The 17185-nt window shown below is 38.3% G+C and overlaps 1 protein-coding gene across 4 annotated transcripts in view; it reads right to left on the bottom strand.

The window, feature by feature from the left end:
• The window catches only part of DIP2C (DIP2 acetate--CoA ligase C (putative)), a 330762-nt gene that overhangs the window by 85190 nt on the left and 228387 nt on the right, over window positions 1-17185 (bottom strand). For all 4 annotated transcript variants that reach the window (XM_089533524.1, XM_089533526.1, XM_089533527.1 and 1 more), the window contains 4 exons: window positions 15726-15845; window positions 14184-14381; window positions 9576-9667; window positions 4207-4317 (listed from right to left, as the gene is read on the bottom strand). In XM_089533524.1, coding sequence (XP_089389650.1) covers window positions 4207-4317; window positions 9576-9667; window positions 14184-14381; window positions 15726-15845 — 521 coding nt within the window. The remainder of the gene's footprint in view (window positions 1-4206; window positions 4318-9575; window positions 9668-14183; window positions 14382-15725; window positions 15846-17185) is intronic.

The raw sequence follows: 17185 nt of genomic DNA, 5'->3' as shown, positions 1-17185 counted from the left end.
TTTATATTGAAAAAATTCAGTTTACGAACACTGACAGCCATTCTGGTGATGGCCAGGTTTAACTACAAAAAAGGCAAAGTGACCTTTCCACAGAGGTATGTCCTCTCCCACCAGTTTGTCAAGACTTATCCTGATTCATGCAGGGCTTGAGGCACATTCAGTAGGAGAATACGCAACTATTTGGGGGGAGGGAGAGAGGGATGACTTCTTTGAAAACCAACAAGTCCTGTCAATTTTGCTGTGTTAACCACATTTAGAAATGTTGGGGAGAAAACAGAAAGGGAGGAAGACCAGATATCCAGAATACAAATTGGTAAGATTTGTTATCCTAAAACCTGGTAGTACCGCCCTTTTAAAAACCTTAAAATCCTTCCAAAGCATTACAGAAAATTAATTGTTACTAGAGAGTACACTGAAAGTATTTTTTTATGTGTGCATATCCACCCAAGGTTTCATTCCATACCTAAAGAGAAAATGAATACCTCCCCAAATTGTTCATTAAAATGAAGTAATGGAAAAGTATTTCCTTATACTGCCTTCCTAGGGATGTTTCATCCTCAGAAAAGGGACAGATTCGATAGGCAAGGTCATAGGATGACTGGCAAAGTTCTTTGATTTCTGCACCTTTGCGACACCAAAAAATAAAAGCAACCAAAAAGAGATGCAATAGTACCGAGTAGCACAATTAGTTACCTTATCATAACCAAGTAACTTTTTAAACAACGTAACAAGCAACTGCGGTAGAGCTAATTGATGCCCCTGCAAAGAACATTATTTTGAAATCGAACAAGAAATTCACTAAGGCATAAGAGGGGACATAGGAAAGGAGGTAAGGAGAAAGCGGAGGACCAAGGAAGGAAAGATGAACTTTTAGAAGTGTTTAGAAAGGGGAAGAGATAAGGAAGGAAGAGATAAGCAGGAGGAAGGAAGGAGGGGGATTAGATAAGGAAGAGTATGGGAACCAGAAACTGCAAGAAATAAAGACATGGCAAAAAGGTGAGAAGAGAAGGCAAAATTTGCAATTGACAGCCAAATCAACTACCATGTATAGGTGGATACAATTCTCACCATGTTTGCAGGGAGAGGGAGCAAGAGTGGAAAGAGAACCAAAGCTTCATACAACTGGTAAGAAAGATATATATGCTAAAGGATACTATGGTTCCAAGTTAGTCATTTTTGATCTCTGGAGATCTCATAAGGTTTTTATTACAGTTTCTGGTTGTTATTATGTTATGTTACAGCATTAAAAGAGGTCTGAACTGTTATTTTGCCCAATACAACACCACTACACAACCAAGTCCTGCACAATGGCCAGGACAAATCTTAGATTTGGATTCTAAGAACAATGTTCCCCAATGTGATGCCCTTGAGATTTATAGACGTTGATTTCCAGTACCCCTGCCCAGGGCTGATAGAAGTTGAAATACAAAACATCAGGAGGATGCCAAATTTGGGAAGGCTAAGAAAGTAGCCTCCAGATAGTTAAGCTCACAGGAGGTTTTTGCATGCTTTACTTCCATTCCCACCAAGCCATTTAAATATAATTTTTCTACTGAAGCTTTTCACCCCTATATTTACAGTATTTCATGAGCCCAACAGTTACCTAAATATATTTGATCTGCAACTTTATTTCTCATAAACTGCAACAATCCAAGATGTGCGCAGCATCCACTGACACAAGAAATGCTACATGAAGATCAAACAACAGGAAATATATTGTCCATTACCATGACAATGCACAAATATAGCTTCCAGCCAATGTAAGATAGAAATTGCATACTGAAACTAATTAAGTAGAACTCTTTTTGGGATGGTCCATGAAGTGCAATTTTACTTTACTGGTTGCACTCCATTTCCTACTGTATACAAACAAATGCAGGCAATAAACACACACTGACAAGACAACAAACCCTTATTCGTCATGAAGACCACAAATCTAGGTAACTGCTGTAATGTTTTTCTCTAACACAACACACAATCTCCTCAAATTATCTTTTCACTTTTGTGACAGCATGATATTTATTTCTAAAAACAGTATTGGCAAGATTCAAGCCAACTGTCTAAATCTTCCAGTTAACTTCACAAACATTTCAACAGACCAAGGTAGTATAAGACACACAATTATTTTGGCATATTTCGTCTGCAGATGTCTTTTCAGATGTATACAAAAACGAACCGTATGAAATTCTTATGGGCAAGTGCTCAAATACCGAACAGAGCACCTATATATTATTGGAGGTGGAGGACGGAGAGAAGGGAGAAATTTGGAATGTGCTGCTTCACCCATCATTTTTATCCATGCTTAAAAGAAACATCTTTGTTGAAGTATATCTTCTCCACAGTGCTATATTATCCTGATCACAAAGCCATATTAAATTTAACAAACACAAATACACATATGAAAAAAACCAGTTTCTGTCACAGTCATGTAAACCTATACTACACAGAAGCAAAAGTGCTCCCAGAAAACCTGAAGCTTCCATAAGATGGTCTCTCTCAGCAAAGTAAGTTAGCTTAGCCAAGACTGATTTACCTCTGTTCCATCTTCTCTCTCTCTGTCTCCTTAGTAACTTTGCTACAGAGTCATGCAATGCCCAATTTCCCTCCTATCCCACATCAATGCACGAAAAATAGAAATGTGCTACAGAAATGATGTTCTCTCCTTTTCTTGTTAACCCTACAGAGTTTATGATTCAAGACTGGTCACTGCAATTACAATGCAGTCAGTGCAATAAGGATATATTAGTAAGAAAAGAGCTTGAATATAAAAATGGTGCTCAATTACTATGATATGAGACAATGTCTGGAACACATCCTGAAGCAATAATCAGCAACAAAACTCAATTGTTTCCCCCAAATATATATATTATATATTTTAAAAAATGGCTTTTAGTAACCATTCCACTCTCAAACAATGTTGAAACAAAATGAACACCACAGAGAACTTCCTTTCTTAGCTGATCCCAAAGAATACTGCTATTTCTGTCTACAATCAGGGTTGTCTTTGGACATTTTTTCCAAGAATACTTACATTTTGGAATGTCTTCCCCCAAATGCACAATCTAAGTAACTTGTTGAAACCCAACTCTGATATATTGATGATTCAGGATATACTGAACACCTTAGATTTATCAGTACTATTTTATACCCTCTGGGGTGGCTCTTTCAAGTCCCCATAAACATAGGCCTAAATCCAATTGTCTGGCCCAGCTAGAGTACACCCCATTACATCAATGAACACTCAGAAAAATCAATACTTGTGTAAATTCCATTAATTCTGGGAGTAAACTCTTGTTGGAACTAATAATTGGATTCAGGCTGTAATGTGCTATTTGAGCACTGGAAAGGTTTCAGTGATTACTTAAGAGATTCCCCAAGATTGCAACTATCTTTACTTTTTCTGAAGAACTAAGGTGGCCATTGTAAGCACTGCTGACATAGCAAATTGCTCAGAGATTTAAGAGCAAAATAATAACTTAAGTTTTCCAGAATCCTAGAATTGTAGACTTAGCAGTGTCTGAACAATTCTCAATAAATTCAAGCCAAACCCCATCCTGCTTAGCAGAGAAATTTTAGCTACCTCCCTAGGTGTTCCAAGCTTAATGTAAGAAAAGAATTGTCATTATTAGCTCTTTACACAGTTCTATGTGCAACTGGTGCTGCCATTTCTCTGGGAAAACAGTCTGGACACAGAACACAAAAATTCAAATAGTGAGGCTACCACTACCAATCAAATGGCATCATTCAGCCAAACTACCTTTTTTGCCTCAGTAGATTATTTTGTGAGAAGGGGAAAAAAGTTGGAAGAAGCAGGGTTACAACTTCAGCTGCCCACCTCATAAAATTCTGTGAGTGAAGCAAAGCAATTATACTGTTCATTAAAAGCTTCATCTAGAAGTACTCTCTCTGAGTGGTGCCCTTAACATGTACATTGCTCTTGAGCTATTGTTGCATATACAGCTTGCAGACAGTTCTCAAACAAAATCAGACATGAAGTACAGATGAGTCTCAGTGAAGCTAAAATGGATTAACCAGAGCATGTATATAAGGGCAATCTTCTATTTAAAAAAAAAAAGTTATGTAAGAATTCCTAAGCACATTCCATTTCATCCCCACATGCGTGACCCACTCAGGTGGTCATATCCTCTGACAATTTGTTCTGAGAGCAAGTGGAACAAATACAACAAGAAAACATTTTTCTCTTACCTTTCTGGTAAGTGGCACTTCAATAGGAACAGGGACAACTTCTGCAAGTAAGCAGCCATAAAATGCTACCATAAAAGCAGCAGGGTCATTGTTGGGGAATACTAGTGCTACCTATAAAACAACATGGGAAAATAATTAAGCACAGTATCAAAGCGTATTTTCCTACCTTTGACTAATGCACAAGAAATACCGTATTTAGTGTCTATCAAATAGAATTATTTCACATTGGTATGTTAGATTTTTAGAGAAAGTAAGCCATACTGGAGAAACCAATATCAGAAACAGGAAGCAATGAGATTTCATAAAATCAAGCTGCATCTAATAGGAAGTGTTGTACCTTTGACTTGGTTATGCAAGATATACCTTTGGAGTCAACTTCCCTCGTAGGCTTTCAGCTGGTTAAAGCCTGAAGATGACTGGCTCCTATGGCAGTGGGGTAGTGAATCTGTTCTGTGTTTTAGTACAAACTTTAAAAGAGCTGAACCATATCCTGAAAAGAGTTATGGCAACATGGATAGCTCTTTTGAAATTCAGATTTGCCCAAAAACATAAGAACAGCCAGCTTCTGCTTTTCAAACATTAATTATTAATAAATGAAAATGGAAATAAAAGATATACACATCCACATGTCAACACTACTTCCTCTAATGCAAATGATAGCAGCATATATCCAATTTTAAAAATTAAGCTAACTGTAACCTACACAGTTTAAACTATTAATACTTTAAAGTACTGTGTTTTTAATTACCTGCTAAAGGTCACATGGATAAACTGTTTAGTCACAGCCTGCCTACAATTACAAGAGGAGTCTCTTGGGTGTATGGGATTCTGAGTGTGTGTGTGTGTGCATGCGCGTGCAAAACTATGCTTCTATATCAGGCTCTTGTAAAAGAACAAACAGGAAGATTAAGTGTGTTTTCCCAATTATGATTCTGTTTTACCTTATAGCCTTCACCCTATTTAAAAAAACAGAAACCTATTCTTCAGTTGCTTAGGATCTGTGTTATCAATTATCCCTCCCTTTTCTGTATGCCATTTCACCCCAATATTTTTTTGAAGTATATTTACCTAAGGGCATACATAAAGGGGAACAGAGCATTGTAGCATTGCCTCAGTCATATGAATAATACTGGTCCATCTAGTACTGTCACTTCTCACTGGTAGCTGCTCTCCAGAGTTTCAGACAGGATTCTTTCCTAGCCTTAACTTGAGATCTCTTGTATTCCCTTACGGTTTCCCACCCAAGAACTATCCAGTTGCAATCTTGCTCACCTTCCAAAACCCAAAAAGGAAGCATTAGCGGTAGGTAGCATGGAAGATTCACTTCTTGGAATGCTTACAACTATATATTTCTTCTAGAACTGTATTTCTTCATTTTTGGTGTCCACCTACTTTAGTACATTTCTTTTCATACAATCCCAGATTAACTCAACAAGTTTTCCAGGTGTTTCAAATTGAGATAAGACCTTGTGAAAAAAGGCTCTCAAAATGGTTTCTCAAGATTCTGGTATTCCATTCTCAGGGGCCTTTTTACAAAGCTTGTGCCCTTCCTTATGTTCTTCAATGCCATCCTTTTGGAGGCCTTCTTCCCAATGGGATGGTCTTGTAATTTGGATGCTTGTGTCACCCAGTACATATGGAAAGCCACATATGGAGATACCTATGTGGGCTACCCTGAATAGTATAATTTATTACCTTTAAAAATTAATTATGTATGTTGGGGGCAAATTCACTTTTTGAAAACCTATATTACAAGAGGATTTATCTCCACTGAAGAATTTGAGTCTCTTTAAATGTTTGGGAATATAGCTGCATGCCATAACCTGTCTTTCACTCTCAAGATACAGTGAAGCAACAATTCCAAATATAATTTCAAGGAGAAGATTCACTGCTATATGCAGTAATTTAAGGGAAAGCAAAGGCAGGCAGGATGGGTAGAGAAGAAACCTCAAGGTGTGCTGTCACATCCTAGCTTCTCTTGACTTATTTACTCCATGAACAGCTTCAGCCCACAATGACTATGACTTAGAGACTTAAACACAGTCATAAATCAAGATGAAAGATTCTGGAGACTTGTCTTGGCTAAATGCCAAAGGAGACAATGATTTAAATTCAACATCTGTCCACAGTCTCTTTAGTTTAATTCTTCAGGATTACTTATGAAAACACAAATATGTCTTTTCTGGAGGGCTTGAACTGACATCGCCCAGTCCATGTGGGAAGCATTCTGAAGCTAAACAGCTTTGAAAGAGGGGAAGAAAATTCCCATAGCAGTAGCATAGTGGTTAAGGGACTATTGATGGGAGGGCATTAGAAGACTCTACAGAACTCAGTTTAATTTCCTCCCACTTTCATTTACTCACGATGGCTCATTTTGCACATGCCTGAGATCCATCATGAACAGCTTGGTACTACCACCTGTGTGCCAACTTTGTTCAATGAAAGCATTTAGAGAATCCACACTCAGCCAGACAAGGCTTCTGTTAAGCTGGGAGACAGAGATGCTAATCAGGTAAAAATTTAGTATATTGTTTTTAGTCCTTTCTTTGGATTTATGCTGTGCTGTTGTTGCTACTGTCCTATTTAGCTTGCTGTTTATCTCAAACTTTCAGAAAAGATGGACTTTAAAATTATGCACATTTTGTAACACAGTGTACAATTTTCCCCATTAACAGAGACATTTATGTACAGAGTTATGAGTATTCTTATGCAAATTTGCACATAAACAACAGCTGTGTGAAAACATGAATGTCTTATAAGCTGGACGTAAGATCTGACTGATTCCAAAGGAACATATTTGCATATTTGGCACTAGGCGTGGCAAGACAGTAACCTAAAGCACTGGAAAAACCCAGCTACCAGCACCACAGTCATAGAGAAAAAATGTTTCTCAAGGCCATTTCTCCACAGCATTTCTACTTTGAATTTCGACTCAAAAGTACAGTTTTCTCACCTAGTAGTACACAGAAGACTGATGAAAGTGAGAGGAGGGAGAGAGTACAAATCAGCTACAAGATTTTAATTATTGGTGCAAATTTAGTACTGGGATGGGAAAAGGCTATTTGTGGACAGAAGCACGAAAAGAAAGAGGAATTGCAACCAGTGGTGGAGATAAACAAGGAAGGCATACAGCGTAAGCAATCTAGATGTGGACAACAGAAAATGGATGATGAAAGGAAGCAGGGGTTGCTAAGTGAGTAGTGGGGATGAAGCAAGAAAAGGTCAAATGGGCAATGAAGCTGCAAGAAGGAGAAGATCCCTATCCCTGCATCTTGATGTATTATCATTTTGCTTTTTCACGACATCTGTGTGCTCGGAATTGATTTTGTGTACAGTGTTTTATTTTAACATGTTTATTTTATGGACATTGCATAAGCCATCGCAGACTTTTGCTACATGTAAACGCAATGGGTAACAATATATAAAAAGTGTGCTCACATTACATTGTGCAAAATCAAGAAAAATATAAATATTATGATTTTTCCATTCCTTAATTGTACAGCTGGCCCTCCACATTTGTAGATTTGACTACAGTATCTGCAGATTTGATTAATATGTTCTCTCTAGGAATCTCTAGGTCCTCCAGTGCAATTCTGCTGGAAGTTGACCATAGATTTGCTCTGGAGGACCTAGAGATTACTGGTGAAAACTACAGAAAACATTTCTGTAGTCATTTGTAGGTCCTCCAGAATGATTCCATGGCCAATTTCTGACAGATGTTGGCCACAGAGTTGCGCCAGAGGACCCAGAGATTCCTAGAGAGGTATTCTCTCAGGTTAAAAAAGGATATTTTTTTAATTTGGGTTTTTGCACATTCAGAGGGGTTCTGTGCCCCTAAACCCAGCGAATGTTTTAAATTATCATCACAGACAAATTGGTTACAGACAGTTGGCACAGTTAGGTAATTTTAGGCTCTGGACATCATGGGCCAATGGGAGTTTCCTGTCTAGAAGATAATGCATATTGCTTCATATAGTTCAAAGCATGGCAAGGTAGCTCTGAATGGGGCCCTAGATCTCATCTCCCATTCTGCTGCATGGGCTCTAGACCTCTGTCCCAATGAGGCACATTGATGCAACAAAGAAACAGAAGTTTCATAGTCTATGGAAAGCTTTTATGAATTTAAAAACATAAGATAAGAGCTATGCTGGATCAGGCTAAAGGTGTATTTAGCCCAACATTGTTCTCATATAGTAATTAATCAGCTGCCCATGAGAAACCCACCAGATGGATCCCTGAATGCAACTGTACCCTCTGGCTCTCACATTACAGCAAGTCATACACCAAAGCATACTGCCACTGATATCAAATACGACACTCAGCCATCATGGATAGTGGCTAGTGATGATGGATAAAGGCAGGGTATAAATTCAATAAATGAGTGAATGAATGAATGAATTTATCCAATTTCATTTTAAAGTCATTCTAGTTGGCAGCCATTTTTATACCTTGCAGCAATCAGTTTTACATTTAAGTATATGCTTAACAGAAACTCCTGGTGAACATTTTGAAGAGAAATATTGGTGGAGAGCTTTCACTTCGGGCCGAAATAGCAATAGCAAAAGCAAGTACAATTCTATACCGCTTATCAGTGAACTAGCACACCCTAAGTGGTTTAACAATCTGTAAGCCAGTTGCCCACAACAAGCTGGGTGCTCATTTTACCAACCTACGAAAGTATAAAAGAAAATCTGAGAAACTGTTTTTACTCAAAGACAAGGGACAAGAGTTTCCCAACCCTGAAAGATGTTCTCATAGGTTCTGTGGCTAGACTATATCTCATCTCATTACTGTTGGACTGAAATGGTATAAGGAGGAAGAACTTTTTAAAGTTCTACACACACAAACATCTTAACTCAAAAACACTTTCTTGTAACCCCTCAAAACTGTTATGATCTTATGTCAACTATCCCTACTTTCAGTTAAAAAACAAGTTATACTGAACATTTTATTAATTAGCTGGCAATACTTATGGGTCCAAAAGTAGTCTCTTCAAATAAGGGCCTGATTGTTTCTTAGGTCTCTCAGAACACAGAGGGAGGACACATACTCTTTATCAAAATTAATTTCATCCACATGACGTACACTCCAATGTTTAGTATATAAAGAGGACATTGTGATACCAAGCACAATTTTTAAAAATAGAAAAATACAATGTTATCAAAAATAGATCACTGCTGTTAAATCTCTGGTTTGCTTTAAAAAAGAATAATATGTATTATGAGGAAAGCAGAGTTGTATTTAGTGATATGGCAACAAAACATTTTCTTTGCTCTTCTTCTTTCAAATGTATTCCAAATAAACATATGGATTCTTTAAATTTCAAATGACATACCACAAAGGCCCACAATGAAAGCAAAGGTACTTACCCTGTCTCCTGGTCGCACCATGGGTTCTTGCTTTGTGCCCAATTTATGAAGTATGTTGTAAGCTACTTTCATACTGCGGGTCCAGAGTTTGCCTGTATGCAAAACAATTGTGTAAACATTATCAATAAAACAAATTATATTGTTTTAAGCCAAAGTGATTCAAAATACAACTCATTCTCACCATACACATCAAAAGGCTTTGCTATGCCCAAAAAGAGAAATTTGAAACCCCAAATTTGAGAAATTTTGTGCCCCAAAAAAGAGAAATGTGGGACCAAATGTCTAGTTACAATGGAATTAGATAGATCTATGGAGTCTACATGTGAAAACTAATACAGAGGTAAGTGTACTAGCTTTCATAGACTCAGATTTGTTGTTCTAATTTCATATCCCTTTACTTTCAAATCTAGGCAGTTTACAGGACAGGAACAGAGACACAGCTGTGTTAGTCTGGAATATCATATGATGAACATCTTGTTTAACTACAGGCCAACACAACAATCCCTCAAAATAAAAGGGAAGCCTTTGCTCATTTGGAGCTGCTTGCATGTACAATGAAAGCAGACAAAACTATGGAGTCTAGATGTGGAAACTAACAGAGATAACTATATTAGATTTTGTAGACGTGGATTTATCATTTGAATAAAGCACTCTACTTGGAGCTGCCTTTGAAAAGTGCTCAGAAACTTCAGTTGGCCCAAAGTGCTGCAGCCACATTGTTAACTGGAGCTGGCCACAGGGAGCACACACACACCTTCCTTGTTGCAACAGCTCCACTGGCTACTGGTCTGTTTCCGGACACAATTCAATGTGCTGGTTTTCACCTATAAAACCCAATACGGCTTGGGTCCAGGTTATCTGAAGGACCAAATCTCCCTTTATGAACCCACAAGAGTCTTAAGATAGTCTGAAGAGGCCCTTCTCTCTGTCCCACCACCCTTTCAGCCTTGTTTGGTGGGAAAAAGGGAGAGAGCCTTCTCAGGGGCTACTCCTAGGCTCTGGAACTCACTCCCAAGAGAGGTCATGATGGCAACATCCCTACTATCCTTTCAGTGGCAAGTAAAAACACTTCTGTGCCATGAGGCTTTTTAAACTCACAAGCATTGGTCTTTTAAATGCAGTGCAAGTCAGAGTATCTTTTATGTAGAGTTTTAAAATACGTTTTACAATTTTGAAGCATTATTGTTTTAACTTTTTTAATTGTTTAATTGTTTTTTAAACTTTATATTTATAATTTTTGTAATGCCTTTGTATTTTTTTTTTTAAAAAATTGTACTGTTTTAAATTTGCTGTTTGCCACCTTGAGTCCCTATACTGAGAGAAAGGCAGGATATAAGTCAAAACAACAATAACAACTTCCTAAGAGTCGGTCCAAAATTTAGTTTACAGTGCTGCTTTGGTATGGCAAAATTGTGTGCTAAGAGAATGCAAACTGGTGAATCATAATACTATTCTCATATACAGTATACCCTTGCTTTATGTGGGGATCCGTTCTGGACCCCGCACGTAAAGTAAATAGCGCGTATGCTCAAGCCCCATTGACAATAATGGGGCTTGTGCATGTGGCGCAGCACAGGTGTCACGGGTGCACCGCCATTTTGTTTCCGTCATGCAGCTTTCAGCATAAGCTGAAAGCCACATAAAAAGGTGCCCACGTATGACGCGGGCGCACTGTATGTACAGCCAGGTACAAACTCCAAACAGTATTGCAGTCAAAGTGAGAGAACTGTGCAACTGTTGTCTTGCTAGCCAAAGACAGATCATTTTCAATATGCCCCATAAAGCTGATTGTTTTGTTCTGTGCTATTTTCATATTGGCAAGCATTTATCATGAGTACTTCTGCAGGGCACTGTTCATGTGCAAACTCTATTGAAAGTTATGCAAAAGAATGGCTTGATACAGATGAAAGCAAGACGATAATTGAGCCATTAGTTGCCTTCCATTCTAGATCAATATCATTAAATGTACTGAGAAAGATCATATAGGCATCAGTGTTTCCCACAAAATGCAAAATCTTCTTTCCATCAAGCTGTGATTGTTTTTTCCAAGCTGGTGCTTTTGAGATGAAATCTTTTAACTGATAGCAGTTAACTGTGGGACACTTCACAATAATTCAACACACAAATAAATAAGGCTTTCTCAAACAGAATTTCGGAAAAAGAAAGAAGAAAGCAAGACACTTTAAATCCTTGTAAACTTAATTAAAAATGTTGGGAGTGATACAGCACAAGGAGAGGGAAATGTATTTGAGGAGAGATCATCTGAAGAGAAGCACACCTTTTTACACAAAACACATGTGAAAGAAATAGAAAGAACTGAGAGTATTGCTACAGAACAAAATTGGTGATGATGGTGGTCATGTAATCGTATAACCTCTCATAGAAATGAAAACTGTTCTAATCTAGGAAAACAGTTCTAATCTAGCCATGTGCCCATCATGCTCTTGTTTTACACAAGGGGGATGATGCCACCCAGTCCTATTACATGTTGATGAAGTTCTTCTTCCAAATATGTAGACTGGCTAACCTATAAATGTCTACTCTGCCCCTCTAGGGAGTTCAGCATGACTTACTCCTAGGTAAGTGTAAATATGATTTCAGTTAGAATTTAATGTGATTTTACATCCATTTCAACACTGTGGCTTAGGTTTTGCTTACTTGAGGCAATGGTAAAGGATGCTAATGTTTCACCAGCATCTGTGGCTGGTATATTCAGAGAAGATCTCTGAAGATGCCAGCCACAGATGCTGGCAAAATGTCAGGAATAAACTCTTCCAGAACATGGCCACATAGCCCAACCCCCCCCCCCCCCAAAAAAAAAGTATGAATGCCTTCCGTGAAAGCCTTTGACTTCACATTTATTAACACTTCCTTTTGTAAAAATCTTCTCATTAGGCCACTCCACCACCAGTATCATATCACCAATGTGTTAAGTGTAAAAGTTGTCCAAAGAAAACTTGTGGCAGAGAGGTATGCCAAGAGAAAAGAAAACTGTAAAATCAGTTTCCCTATTATTTATAATAGGAGTGCTATACATCACCACACAGCATAAACTCAGCCACAGCAAGCAAGAATAGGCTTACCAAACCTAGGCATGGCAGTTCAGGGTTTGCCAAAAGGCAGCTGCAAATAATTATAAACTCCTTTTCAGTATCACAACATACCTAAACAGCTGATAAATAACAAACAAACTGCATTCTAGCGCTCTTGAAGTGAAGTCCATCTTCACCAACTTTTTATAGAGAATGACCAAGTGAAATAAAGAATTTTGGGGAAGGAAATACTACTAGTTGGGACTGTAAGTTCTACAATTGCCTGACCAACAGCCAGCAACCAAGCTGCCTGAGGAAATCTGGAAGCTGAAGCTCAAAGAAGTAATTTGTCAGATTCTGGTGATGTGGCACCTAATAAGAGGTCACTGGAGCAGTCTCTCTGCTCATTTCAGCCATGGCTGCCACATGTCACTAAAAGGGCTGGGAGCTTTAGCCTGATTCACACTATACAATCCCAGTATGCCTGTACTGAGCTCCACAGCTGACTCAGCAGTACTATAAAATAGTGACAGAACAAGCTGCTAAAGAGTGTCCATTTCAACAGAAAATCATAAAACATATACAGTGGTCCCCCGGGTTACGAAATTAATTCGTTCCGGTGCCCTTTTCGTAACCCGGAAGACTTTCGCAAGCCGAATTGCCATAGGCGCTAATAGCGAAAGCCGCTTTTTGGTGCGAAATAGCGCCGAAAAGCACCAAAAGTTTTTTCGTAACCCGAAAAAACTTTCGTAACGCGGAACAGTTTTTTTAAATTGTTTTTTTTCGTAACCCGGGAATTTCGTAAGGCGGTGCTTTCGTATCCCGGGGTACCACTGTACTTGAATGAAAGCACAACAAATTAATTTTGGAGCAACAGACACATTAACACCCACAATACATATGCACAAAATGTTGTGCAACAAATTTATTGTACATAAATTTGCTGTTCAGGGACCTTAAGATTTCATGGCAATTGCACAAAAATTGATATTCTTTTTTTAAAAAATCAAAAGTGCTGGATATTAAGCTTAATGAATAGCCATACAAAAAGACACCCACAAGTATCCTGGAGTGACATAAGAAATAGCTACGAAATAAACTTGCATTTAGGAAAAAATGAACATATGAAAAAAGAGCTGGCTTTAAAGAGTTTCTCATACAAAATCAAACTACTAGTTTAACCCAGTGCTATCAATGCTAATCAGTAATACCTATCCACAATCTCTGAGAGAAAGAGAGATCTTTCCCATCACTGTGACCAATGAGGCTATAGAGGGAGATTGCTGGACTGAGCCTGGGGCTTTATGAATTATAAGCATGCAGTCATCCACTGAGTAGCATCCTGTAAAATAATCTATGCCCTTCCATTTTGATTTCTTCATTAAATAGATCATGCTATATATTTACTTACTCATTAATTCCAGAAAAGAAAAAGACATAATTTTTTGAAGAAAAAAAAAAAACCTGGTGCAGATTAAGATGTCTTTGATCTGTGAAACAACTGAAGATGGAAATACATTTTCAGAGATCTGCTTTAACTTAGTTGAAAAATAAAGTGACAAAGAAAGTTGCTAACCGTAAGTGAGAATATACAGTGGTTTTCCATTGGTATCCATAGTGGTTAGGCAAGGAGCTTTCGGGGAAATGGTGCCCCATCGTTGCAAAGCAGCTTCAAGAGATGGAGGCCAATTCGTAACCACACCCAGCTGTTCCCCACGCATCGCCAGCATCTGAGCTCCCTCTGGCTTTGGTTGGTTTGGGTCTGGCTGTTGAACTTACAGTTGTAAGAGAGTGTTACTTCACACATTTTACATCAGGATTCACTATGCAAATAGAGAATTAAGACATTTACTTTTGAAAAGTTGCCCAAGAACAACAGAAACCCTGAGATTAGCTAAAACAACCTACAGAGAAACCTTGGGTTCAGTTCAGACATCATGACAAACACATGGATTGAGTCTTGGGAGTCTGCTATGACCTGCTATGTTCACCTCTCCACTCAATCAAGCAGATTCCCTCTTCCACTTCTCGAACAATGGTAATCAAGGTTTGTCCAATTTGGAAGGTCAAATCACCACATAAGAGCTTCCTGGTGAAAATGTCCTGAAGGTCAAGCTCTTTGACCACATGAGCAGCTCTGCTGAACCTGAGCCAACCCTGTCATGGTGTAGAGTTTGCTGCCACTACAGGTTTCAGATTTTGAGTCGTGGGTAGTGGCAGTGAGGTGCTAGGTAACTCAGTTGTATATTCCACATGTCCTGCTTTGTATTCCATAAACTAATCTACTTCTCTCAGGTTAGTTGAGGAGGTTGTCCTATTTCTAGGGCAGTCACCTTGTGCTTTGCTTCCAGCATAGCAAATGATTTGATGTTTGGGTATCTCTGTTGGAGGATCTTGAAAAGTTAGTTAACAATGGTCACAAGAGTGGACCACAATAATACCCTCTTCCTCAGCCAGCAATAAGAAAAAAGAAGGTATGAAATATTAGCAAGGAGAAGGTACACACTATGTGCCAGATCATGTATGCTTGTTCATGACATCTTAACTGCATCATCAAATGTTAACCGACATCATAAGACATCAGAAGTTTAAAGTTATGTGTCACCCAAGACCCAATGCTTTGCAATGAAGCTGATTCACACAATCTGCTGAGTTCTGAAATGAACTGAAATACAGTCGCCTCTCCATTTTTGCGGGGTGGTGGTGGTGTCCGTTCTGGACCCTCTCCTGCGAAAATGAAAAATTGCAAATATCCAAGCCCCATTGGCTTGAATGGTGGCACACACCCCATTTTGTCCCCTCCATTTGCCGCCTGCAAACGGGCGAGGGATGTGGACTCCACATCTGCGAAAACTGACGGTTGACTGTACAATACAAGTGTGAAACAACGCTATCCCAGTTTCACCTCTCTTATTCTGCCCTGCCACCACAATATTCCTTTGGTAAAACAATTAATCAAGTCAATATTGTAAAGGCATTAACAAAACTAGTTTAAAATCTGTGTACAAAATCTGAGATTTCTTGGTGTGAAACTCTTTTCTACTCAAGAAATGAACAATAATTCTACAAAAACGCAAACAAACCCAAGAACATGTAAAAGAGGGTCAAACTTTTCTACCTTCTAATAATTCTTCAAAGTCATCTACAAAAAATTCTCGTAATGGTGGTCGTTTGGGTCGTTTTAGAGTGTTGACTAGTTGCTGAATTTTTGCTGACACTCTGCTACTTACTGGAACTCCTATATAAAAGAAATCAATAAAAAAAAAATTAAAGCAGTAGTCATGCATGCCAAATGCAAGCAAAGGAGAAATGCACATCAAACTGAATGAAAATTCAGATAGCCAGCCAGTTACTACCTTGTGAACAGATATAGTACTACATTCCAGTAACACATTGTTTCTGTCCAAGATGGCCAATAATTTTATGTGGCTTCTTCCTACTTATTAGCCATGGGTTAGAAGTGTCCTGCAGTTAACTGAGAATATTTCTGCACATTACAAAAGTAACTGCAAGTAAGTATGACTTCCAGGGCAGAGAAAGAAGTGGACAGAAGCAGTGGTATACAGTCTGTCCTAAAATCCCAAGAAAATTTCCAACTCACCCCACTCACAGAGGGCCTAGATTGAATATTCTAATTTCTCACATTATAATATCCCTAACCAGACACTGGAATAATTAACTGAAGCAACTAGCTATTTGTAAGTAATTCCTCTTTCTGATAATGAACATATAACTCAACAACTTTTCAGTGTAACTTAAGAGATAATTTCACTCCTTTTGCAGTGAAACTAACTTTTTAGGTACTGTTATACTTCCGGGGTGTGACTCCGTTACATGGTGAAGGAAGGAAATAATATGCTTTAAATTCTGCTGTTTCATGTTTTATCACAAGTGTTGAAAAACAACATGGTAGACATGGAGCTAAGTATTTTTTGTACTACAGGTACTACAGGTTTGTACTATAGGCATAAAGATTGTAGGACTCAAGTGTGCTTTTTAAAGGCATCTACCCTAGATAATGTTGAGAAAAGGGAAAGTAAAGATTTTCTTTTTAAAACTGGTAAAAGTAACAAACTACGTTTGGGAGAGGAGGCTTGGGACTACAATTTCGACAAATAATTTTTTAAAAAGTAACTTTCCAAACTGGCCCTTTCACAGACTGGCTGTGCAAGTTATTGATGTCAATAATGCTTGGCAAGGTGGAAGGCAGTAGGAAGAGAGGAAGACCTTGCTGAGGATTGATAGACCCAATGAACGAAGGTACAACCCTGAATCTGCAAGGGCTGCTGATGATAGGGTAACTTGGAGTTCTTTTATCCATAGGGTTGCCATAAGTCAAAGTTGACTTTATGGCATTTAACAACAAAAACCTTATTTCCTGCCAAATTCTTCCTCATCTCTAATGATCTCATTTTCAAACTATTTAAACAGGAGCCAAACACCTGTATTCCTCATGCTTTCCCTTGCCTGCTCTCACCTTCCTTGTGTAAATATAAATTCTTACTTTTTCTCCTTTGCACAGTTTTTGTGCCCCTGACCAAACTTGTCTACTCCTAATACATGACCGATATGACTAAA

The sequence above is a fragment of the Sceloporus occidentalis genome, unplaced genomic scaffold (genome assembly GCF_023333645.1).
Source record: "Sceloporus occidentalis isolate IW3139 unplaced genomic scaffold, rSceOcc1.0.p SCAF_7, whole genome shotgun sequence".
NCBI lineage: Eukaryota > Metazoa > Chordata > Lepidosauria > Squamata > Phrynosomatidae > Sceloporus > Sceloporus occidentalis.
Note: the sequence above shows the minus strand (reverse complement) of the source record. Positions and strands in the feature narration are given on the sequence as shown.